This window comes from Idiotropiscis lumnitzeri, chromosome 12 (genome assembly GCF_059441095.1).
Source record: "Idiotropiscis lumnitzeri isolate Australia: NSW breed Sydney's pygmy pipehorse chromosome 12, RoL_Ilum_1.0, whole genome shotgun sequence".
Classification (NCBI taxonomy): Eukaryota; Metazoa; Chordata; class Actinopteri; order Syngnathiformes; family Syngnathidae; genus Idiotropiscis; species Idiotropiscis lumnitzeri.
In genome coordinates this window covers 4,386,135-4,397,176 of record NC_142402.1, presented here as the reverse complement: position 1 = coordinate 4,397,176, position 11,042 = coordinate 4,386,135, and the positions used below count along the sequence as shown (strand labels likewise).

At 40.6% G+C, this 11,042-nt stretch overlaps 1 protein-coding gene across 1 annotated transcript in view; it reads right to left on the bottom strand.

The window, feature by feature from the left end:
• Positions 1 to 1,227: 1,227 nt before the first annotated feature.
• xkr4 (XK related 4) overlaps positions 1,228 to 11,042 on the bottom strand; it is a 29,729-nt gene continuing 19,914 nt past the window's right edge. The window contains exons 3-4 of the mRNA XM_088311171.1: positions 10,115 to 10,469; positions 1,228 to 8,654 (exon numbers count right to left, since the gene is read on the bottom strand). Of these exons, the coding sequence (XP_088167297.1) occupies positions 8,054 to 8,654; positions 10,115 to 10,469 (956 nt within the window). The 3' untranslated portion in view covers positions 1,228 to 8,053. The remainder of the gene's footprint in view (positions 8,655 to 10,114; positions 10,470 to 11,042) is intronic.

The window sequence follows — 11,042 nt, the reverse complement described above, 5'->3', positions numbered from 1 at the left end:
ATGGAAGTAATCTTTCATCACGATTTAGGCCATTTTACATCACAAAGATATACCAAAAATATTTACAGTTATTCTATAATAACATATACAACACCAGTGTTGCAAAAATGAAGCTTCAAATTTGCTTCATGAGCCAGTCTTATTTTTTGACTCCTCTAGAGGGCGCTGTTGGTTTAAGAAATGCTCAGCCAGCCCAATGTTGAACAGAGAAGCCTCATTTGCTCATCACGTCAACACACTAAGACTGCTTACCTCTTCTCAGTTTATTTTTGAAGTGACATCAAACACACTTGTATTAAGTTGTTTGTGAGTTTGTATTCATTTTGTGAACTATACAATTTGATGATATTAGCCTATAGTCTAGAGACTGCCTACATAGTGTGGAAGCAGGGTCCGGTGTGCCTCACCACCCTTGTTCTTTATCTGCGTTTTTACGTGCGTGTATGTAACCCACAAATCACTGGTGTCGGCGGGGGAGAATCCTTGTACCTCCAAAATCAACTCGCATTTTGGCCTACATCTTGTGAGTCTCCTGTGCTCCTGCTGACTCAAGTTTTAAGAGTGCCAATTCTCCAGACTATGTTTTGGCTCATTCAACAGATGTTCATCATAATTGAAGTCAAGCTACAATAAAAAATGTATAATTATTAAGGCACTCTGGAGTGAAATGTGCTACATGTGCTGTTCATGCCTTCCCTGTTTGCTTTTGTCTTTGTCACCACCTGGTCTTGTCAATTCTTCTCATATCAGCAAATCAGTTCTCTCAAACCACTTGTGGTTTTTTTTCACCCATGCCTTTAGTCTCATCTGCTTGTTTGCATTTAGTGGATGATTTTCATTCATTTTCCACTGGGTGTCAAATGCCATCTATTCAGCTACCTCATTTCAAGAGTCTGATTCAAAATAGTTTTTTTTTTATTTCAATCTGTTTGTACAAATAAGCCTTCTCACAAAAGATGCTTTTCCAATCAGTAGTGGAGTAAATAAAAGTATATATATTTGGTGAGTTTAATATCCACAGAAAAAGCCAAGTTAAGAGTTATAATGGAAGTATGACAGTTATAGGAAAAAAAATCACTGAAGTAGAAATGTAGAATAGAATTGATAAAAGCCAAAAAATGACCATCAATATGACCACAGTGTACTTTATTAAATGAATTTTGGTAGTTTGTGTTGCATTATATTCAAATAACCCCCCCCCAAAAAAAATCCATATGTACAAAAATGTATTGATCTTTATCACTGGATTTTTAAATTTTTTTTATTTAACGAATTCTTCATCCATTGAACACATTCCGACCCACATTTTCGCACTTCAGACTTTTATCACACAATGCAACTTACCATTTTTTCGTAAACATTTGTAACGTTTGTTTTTTTGTTTGAACACACCACATACACCACATGTATTGTTTTATTCTCTGAAGTACTTTATATTGTCATAGTTACAGCCATCCTATTGGCGTCAAACCTCAAAAATCACCCTTCACAGTCAGAACTCAAGAGAGGAATGTTCTATTTTTAAACATGTACATTTTGCATATGTTTATTTACAGTTAAGCTCTAAAATCATTTCCCATATCCGTCATCCGTGGTAACATCCAACTGTCTACACAGACACTTGAACAGATGCTCATACAAGTGTGTGACAGGATAAATAACTTGTTTCCACCATTTAGCCGGGTGCTGAATGATCTAAAAATGGTGTTGCTGCACATCCAAACTAAGCCAGTCGTTCACTTCATTCTGGTTTTAGCAGGCCTGTTCCTGTGTCAAGAGAGGATAATCACGCTACAGCAATGGAAGTTGGGTGCTATCAAATTGTTTTTAGCAATTTATCTCCAACCTCGATCTCCACTTCATTTCTAAATTGCCGCATTGGCACTAAAAAGAGCTTCCAAGTTGGAGGCCACATTTGTTTGCACACTATCTGCTGTCCACACAAATAATTTGCAAATAGTTACATTTATCCATCCTCATAGACACACAAACGGTCTGGCAAAAATGTGACATACATTGTTAAAGTGAATTTTTATTTTCACCCCTTTGTTGCTAAAATATATTCACGCACCTAATATAAATTCACTCTAGCTTAAAATATGTTCATTGTAGTTCAGGTCGGACAAATAAAATTAAACAATGTTCTGTGAGAAGATAAAAAAAAAAAAATCAAAAATGCTTTTCTCAAGGGAAAAACTAAGAAGAAATGCCTTGTGAAGTTGTGATCAAGGGTATAGTCTTTTGACCTTTAACTTGTTATACTGTTTTTATCTTATTCTTTTGATGACAGCACCTAATTTATTTATTTATTTTTTTATAGACTAAAATAGGCTCTTTTCCATGCCATATCCAACTAACCAACTCTAACACTAGCCAACAGCAAGTGGCATAAGTAGACGTTTTCTACTGCGGTCATGCCAGCCTCAACAAAGATTGTTGATACTCTGCATTATGGAAACACACCCACGCTGGCTCAAATTCATGGTCACAATTCATCAATGATTTTTTTTTTTTCAGTGAAATGCAACATTGAAAAACCCTTCCAGACACCTATCATACTTCAATTGTCTATGACTGGGAAGTTGTAGGTTGGCACAAGTTTAGTGTATGCACAATAAGCATTGATATTGACATTACAATGAAATGCAACATCAGCAGCAAATACGTGCTGTCATGTGATGAAGATGTGGACGTACTCATCAACTGAATGCATCGAGGTAGCTTCGAGTCAATGGGAAATTCACAATATGGAGAAGGTAACTGCAAATCATGCATCCATTCCACTTTGAAAAAAAAACAACAAAACAACATCTATGAGATGAAACCTGCTCGCCCTCTGATAAAACAAATCAACAATGATTCTTCAATGCCTTCTGTATTAACTGCATGAGCATCAACCGCTTCTGAAGCCAGGTGTTCATTATAGGACGCCAGTTCCAAAATGGTGTTAGATCTGATCCGCGAATAGCCTAAATCACACAAACTGCACACACAGCTTTTCTGGACAGAAGAGGAACAAAAGGACACCAATATTATTGTCGGTACAATCTATTGAAATCCAACACAGGAAATGTTCTCTCTCTGCTTGTGTGGCTTTTCTTTGGTATTCCAGCTTTGTCACACTTTCCATGCACGAGTGTTCGATAAATTGAAGACTCTGAATTGTGCATGGGTGTAGATGTTTGTTTGCCAAAACGTGTCCTGCAATTGACTGGCAACCTGTATGGTGTTGCCTGTCTCTCGCCAAGTCGGAGGATATCCGCACCAGCTAACCGCTACCGAGCCTTCAACCTAAAATTAGGCTTTTGCTTAATTAAGCCAAGTCAGTGCTTCTCAAATAGTGGGGCGCCCCTCCCCGGGGGGCGCGGTGCGTAGCAGAGGGGGGCATGTGTGACCCTGGGGAACATGCTTTTTTTCCGCCATACTACAATATAGTGTAATTGCACATCCTCTCCAGTAGTTGGCAGTGGCGCGCTCCTTGCCCCTTGCGCGCAGCGAGTATTAACTCTACGGTGTAAGTTTTTTTTGCAACGAAAGTGCTATTATTTATAGTTGCGGCGAAGAGTGGGTGGTGGTGACTGGGGCGCGAATTGTTTTCTTCTTGCTGGGGGGGGGGGTAACAGAAAATAATTGAGAAGCACTGCCTAGAGTCAAAGAGCGTCAGTTCTATTTACGTGGGCGCTTCGCACACAGGACTGACAGATAAAAATGGTAGTTGTTTATGACGGCCACATTGACATTGTCTCATGTCTTTGTAATTGGATCCAAAGTTTATCAATACACTGTCAAATGTTTTTAGCCTTTTTCTTAGGTAATTGGAAAATGGATAGCATCAGTGATACCAACTGATAAAGGGAATACCGAAATAAACAACAAAAGAAAACGAACAGGATTTGAGCACTACTGTGGGGCTGGCCAAGTGCAGACCTCGACAGCCCCAATCCAGCCCATTTTAGATATCTTCCTTTTCCAATACACCTTATTCAAATGATCGGGATTATTATCAGGCTTCTCAGTCCTTGCTGATGAGCTCTTCAGGATTGGACTTGGGCAACCCTCATCTACTATCGTTCTGCTCCAAACTTAATTTAGCCTCCCATCTCAGCCTCTAAGAAACAACTACTGACCACTGATGGATTTTAAATGCAGAACTTTGCACGGATTTTTTTATTTTTGAATTAGAACTAGAACTGTGCACTTAGAAATACAGTTGTTGCTTTAAGTATGTTTTAACACAAGTGGTACAGAGGAAAGTATTCAGATGACAATGATTTTATTTTTACACTGCCTCATTCCTCTTTACTGTGAACTGGCATGTTGAGATTACGGATGCTCGTGGTGGATGATTAAGTGTCGAACTTCTCAAAGGACATCATACACCACAAATTGATTCCATTTGAGGAAGGAATGAATTCTTCCTAGCGTTTTCAAATGCAATTTACTTTTAAAACTGAAGTTTAATGAGCCAAAATTAAGCAATACCAAATTTAAATAGAAAACTAGTTTAGATGGATGTATAATTGTTTGGACATTTAAGAAGTCAGCATCAGTAAAATTTGCATCAACGGTAAATTAGCTGAAGTGCAAAACAAAAGGTAACAAATAAATACTGAGTTGTATACTACTGAGTTGGCCAATCTGGGGTCACCATGGCGATGACAGAGGCACTATGTATATATATATATAACCAATCAGAAGATGCACCATTCTATCTAGGTTTATTTACTGTACAGTTGAGCCCGCCAAGAATAGCCAAAACTTCGCATAAATGACGGCCATTGAAATGCATTTGGGGGGAAAATATTTAAAATGAAACCATAAAAATAATCCCTCCAAAATGATTATATTCAATACATAGAAAATAATGAATGGGTCTACCTGACTCCCGAAAGTAACACAATTTTAAAATACCGTATTTGAATCATTATTTGTTTTAATCCGACTGTATATGCTGAGAAACCTTGGATCCGTGGCAGCAGAAAACATCTGGGGAGTGAACAGGAATGTGTTTGCTGTAACGTCTTATTTTGCAGAGTTGATCGATCAGCAAACTACCACAATGCAACCAATCACAAATTTTGCATAAAATGCTAAATATCTGTTGATCCGATCCAGCCGATCAGATCTGTGTAAAGTCTTCATGTTAATGTACTATCACATCAAATCAATTGTCTTGCGAATATGGGACTGTCTGTGTTTTGTACTTCCTCTAGTAACAGCTGATTTCCGATTCCCCGAACGTGATGCCCCCCAAAAAAGCTGAATATGAGCTTCTGAGGTGAAAAGTTGCGTTTGTGCCATCTGGAATCTTGTGCTCCTTTCCTATTTTTGCTTTTGTCTGTTTCTAACCACTTTAGCAGCTGTTACCATTTGTTTGTTTTTAAACCAATAAAAACAAAACCTCCAATTACGTGAAAGCTACATTTGAACTAAAAGGCTAAAAAAATGTTGCAGAAGCTTTTGACTAATGTGCCCACCTCAACACTACAGCACACACAAACAAGCGAAAGTTGTTTGTGAAAGCAAATCAAATGTGTTTCAACTCTATATGCTGGCTTCAGTTTTCACTCATTTGTTTAAGAAAATGCTGAAATGTGCAATTTGTCCACTCATACCTACTAGAATGTCTCGGAATTTTCAACGAAAAAACAGAATTGGGAAGCAACCACGGAGAAAAGATTCAAGACTCAGGAAGGAAAATGTGAGGAAGGAAAATACAATTCGCATTGTTAGCAAGTAAAATGAAAAGAAAAATACAGCCATCTTCATCTGTCTTGCCTTTTTAAGGTGGAATACAAAGAATTGCTTTTTAACGAACCTGGTCCATGCTGAGTGCACATCTTCAATTGCGTGTCTTGGACAATGGCATTGTTACATATTTAAATACAGACTGAAATGATCCAACCTTTTGCTCGGTTCATGTCATTTAACAAATCAAAAGTCACTTTCTGATTATCCAATTGCCTTGTGTTGTGCTTTTCTCTTTTTCTTGGAAAAATATAATACACATTGTACATATTAAAAACAAAAAACAAACTGGAAGCTACTTTGCGTAAGGGCTGAATTTGACTAAATGACATTGCATTGTGTGATTCCCTGAAATGTACTTGTAGATTTTTACGTTGGAATAGTTAGCGAAGAGGTGGAAATGTGCAGTCTGCTTACCTCTTCATTTTGTCTGCAGTACTTTGTTATTTCAAACGACTGGTGAAAATATTAGAGATGTGCGTTACATTTTCACACGAGTAGTGTAATATAAATTCTAACCTCATTTGTGTTTCAGATTTGTCATGGCATAAGTTTGACACTGGAAGATGTATTCCGTTTCCAAAATGATCACAGAGGGAGTGAGGGACAACCTGCTCAAGCAAGTGGATTGTGGTCGCGCTCTGAGAATTGGTTGTACTTTTAAGGGCTCTCTTAGTCTGTACAAGTAAGGGGCACCATCCGGGAATTCCGTTCAATGCAACAAGGGGCAATGGCAAGTCATGAGAGATGAATGTACAGAATTTATACATATACAGTATATCTGCATACATTGGATATTTACCACAAATTTGTGCACACACACACACACACACACCCCCACACGCGCGCGCACACAATATTGTGCAAAGTCTTAGGCCACCTTTTTCTTCATTGTTGTGATGACCTTTATTTTAAAGACGATTTAAAGAAAAAAAAAAAAGAGCCAACCAAATTCAATGAAAATTTGAGAAGGCTTGAAGACCGAGGGATAATTTTGGATTTTGGTGGTGATACTAATTAAAGTGCAGTCCTTTTTGTTCACAGTTTGGCCTTGGCTGAGGCTTGCGATTTACTCATCAACACTGTCGTATACAACAGCGTATAACAATTACTAAAACATCTCCAGTGGTGAGTGATCTAAGACTTTTGCACGATACTGTACATACAGAACAAGAATCACGGTGACTTCAATACCCACGACTGATCTGAAAAAGTAAGAAAATGCTGCATGTTGTATTGGCGTATTGTTCATCCTGGTTGCTTTGATTTGGCGTTGCGAGCGCTCTCTTCCTCTCCTTCCCGGCTGTCTCTTTTGGATGCTGCGCACCTGTCATTTCCTTTCAAATGGCATCTGACACAGTCCTCATTTCTTCTGCACCTGCTCCCCTTCACTACATCAACAGGTGGAAGTTCATCTCAGCTAACCGTGAGAGACCGTGCTGCGTATTGTGGACTTGAGCTGCCAGGGAGGTTTTTTTGATTTCATGGCAATCGGTGAGTTGGCGAGACGCAGGCTGTGAACGTGCGTGTCCAACTTGACAGTGGTTCCTTTTTGTTCTACCCTTTTTCTCAGCCAGGTTTGACAACTGGGAATAAATGCTACTTTATCCTTTGTCTTCAAGTATTTCACCTTCTGCCAATGTGGACCAGAATGATTCAGTCTGCACTCATAGAGAGCCAACTTTGCCATCCGTGAAGCGCTCCATAAGAAAACGTTTTGGCACTAGGAAAGGGAACAGATAGTGTCGTCAAATTGATGTGATGTGTACACACCATCAGCTCATCAGAACTCTCTAACAAGAGGTCAACTGCACAGTAAGACATACATCACTTTTTTTAAGTTTTTCCTCGTAATTCTGAAACAGGAATCTTTTTTTGAAATTCAAGTGTCATTTAGGGATGCACGTGTAACATCTGATGACTTCAAACTCGGATCCTGGAGGGTCATGAACATCCCTTCTGAATTTGTTGACCTTAATCCAAGCCACCTGCAACAAACAGTACATCAGCCTCTTGGGAGTTTGAGTTTTTAAGCACTCTGTAAATCTGCATTTTTCTTATACCAAACGGGATTTCCCTGATGAGCCCAAGTAAAAATAAAAACAAAAAACAAACGCGTAAAAACACAACAGGAGATAGCGACGAGCTTCACCTCTCCTCTGATCGGAGTCAGCAGGGCAAATTTACGTTGGAAGGTCACTGAGTTGACGAAGAAAGAAGGGAGAGATGAGACGAGTACGGTCGTAACATGTTATTGCCCGTGTCTGTTTTGCCGATTCTGGCTGCTGCGTGGATTTTGAGAGCACTATAATGTGGTTTCATACTCCAACCTTTCTTGTACCAGGGCATCATCTTTATACTGCAGCCGTGGAGGAGTCAGCGAGCAGTCTATGGCCAAAATTGCCTTGCGTATACTGCGATCGAGGACGTGGCGCTCCCAGGCTGGGTAGCGGTTCCGACAGAGATCAATCTTGATGACGGTCTCATCAAGGCGAGGCGCACGAGACGATGGAGTGGATGGCACGGTGGGTCGCACCTGAAACACTGGCATGCAGCCATCCCTTTCCATGTATTTCGAAGCGTCACGCTCCAATGTTGTGGTGGCGCCCCGGTTGGACCGCAGAGAATTGGTGCCACCCTCGGATGGTAGTGTGGAGAACTGAGCAGTGGCATCCAGGTCAAGGCGCTGGCAGCTTGGCGAGTGTCCAAAACGTGGCCCATTAGGATGGAAAAAAGCATAGTACATGAGCAAGAAAACCACCCCTGTGAGGAAACTGCTGAAGATGACGCAGAGTGCTGGCACCGCAAACGAGTCAGTAGGGTGAGGTGAGCGGTAGATATACCACAATGCGCTGAGAGCTGTATTCTCCACCAGTATCACAAGGTAGTAGATGAAAAGACGACACCTGTGTAACAACACAAGATGAAGACAAAAATGTGTTATTATTATTAATTAAGAAGCCAAATGTTCTCCCTTGCCCTCATCCAGTATATTTCTGCCCCAAGAATTTTACTTTTTGATCAGGCTGAAACAAGGGATGGTCATCTTCAATGCACTTCCAAACCAAATGCGTGACAAAAATATGTGCAAATGTGCAAAATACCTCTTCCTAATATATACATTTTTGAGAATGAATTTTGCAATGCATGCATAAAAAATCCACAATCCAAATCCAACAACAAATGGTTTGATCAACTCACTCACAATTTTAATATTGAGGTATTATGTTTATCCTGCATATCATTCCAAATCAGCAAAAATTAGTAGGCCTTCTCATATTGTAGTGTAAGGCAGTATAAAGTCCTCTATCCCGGTCACCGCCCGTGCGGACGGCACTGCGGCAATGTGGCAATTATGGCGTATAACTCTGGTAGCGGCGGCACGGTGGACGACTGGTTAGCACGATGGCCTCACAGTGCATAGGTCGTGGGTTTGATTGGCCTTCCTGTGTGCAGTTTGCATGTTCTGCCTGTGCCTGCGTGGGTTCCCTCCATGGCAGGTTGATTGACACTCATGCCCCTTGGTATGAGCGTGAGGGCGGATGGTTGTTTGTCTATGTGTGTCCTGCGATTGGCTGGCAACAAGTCCAGGGTGTAACCACAACCGACTGCTCGACGATAGCTGGGATTGGCTCCAGCACCCCCCTGCGACCCTAGTGAGTAGAAGCGGTTCAGACAATGGATGGATGGAACCCTGGCAGCCGTTTTTACTTTGCAGAAAAAGGAAATTAGTTGGCCCCTTTCAGATTCGACCCTGTTGAATCTTGTGCTGCACATTTTAAGATCCTGACCGCTTCTGTGTTAAGCCCACTTTCCATGTTCCTCAGATAAATCTTGTTTTGTCAAACCCTTTGTTCCCCTTGTGTGATCGATGGACATCCTGCCAACGTTGTGCGCGAGCACAAGTTTCTGGACGTTCCGGGCTCCTGTCAAGTCTGCCCTCTCGGCACCTTGAGTTTGTGCATGCATAATTTAGTCTTATTTTTAGATCCAATTAGCATCTGATCCACTTTAGCCAGCCTCAGACCACTTGATTGTTTAAAACCAGTTGGTACATTTTGCTTGTATTTTGATTGCCAATCTTGATTTGCCTTTTTACTCGTTTTTCCCGCCTGCTGTAAATAAACATTCCATCATTTCACTTGTCCTTTCCTCTTTTGAAACTGCACTACTTCGGATGACACGACAACAAGTTAATAAACATCTCATAAACACTTTGACAAGTTGTGGCAAAACAGAAATAAATTTGGATGCCAATACTTGTCACTGACTCACACTATGAACTCTCAATACTGACAACAAAAGCAAAAAGTATTAAACAAAATAATAAATGAGTTTTGAGAATATTCATCAGCATCTTTCTTACCTTGTCCGTCCCTCCTTGACATTGAACCAGGAAAAGATGTAGATAATTCCCACCACCATGTCAAACACAATTTCTTCCCACTTGCTGATGCAGAAGTCTGTCTCACAGTGGACAATCCAGAAGGTCATGATGCACCAGTGTAGCACAATGAAGATGCCAAAGTAGAGTTGGAACACGGACGCAAAGAGGGCAAAGGTGATGACCCTCGCTGCGATGGTGAAGAAGTGCCAGCAGAACTGAATGATGACAGCCAGGTAGGTGATGGGCTTCTTGTCATCCCGAGACTCTCGCAGGGCCTTCTGATAGGAGGCCAGGGCCCAGGCCAGGGAGACCAGGGAGGCTGCTGCTGTCATACCTGACACACAAACACATTTCACTTGAGTGTCACATTACGCAACACAGACATTGTTTCCCAGACAGATTGGTTCGGGAGTTGCCTCACACAAACACTTGAGGCTAGACTGTTTCTTCACATCACAAACAATGAAGTATTTTCCCATCAGTCAAACTGTGTTAAACTCTGAATAAGAGGCCCCTCAAGGGATGACTCCACCATGAAAATGACAGCAAGAAACTTATTTACATCTACTGGTGGCATTTCGTGCAGATACGAATGGGTTTTTTCCATCACAATACAGGCTTTTAATAGGATTTAAGCATTGTGTGTTTTATATCCAACAATGCGCATAACTAGGATTAATGACAACGAATGATTACTTGCCTAAGACTGAGAGTTTCTGTTGGGTAAATTAACCAGGCCAGAGATATTTTTTTACATGAAAACATAATCACAGTAAATGAACTGTCACAAATCATTTGATCTAGATTTAGAAATATCGTGCTTTTCATCGTTACAACTTACTTGGCTCTGGGGTCTGTTTTGCTGCTTGGAAAACATGAGAGAGTCGATCTCGCACAGCTCATTTAA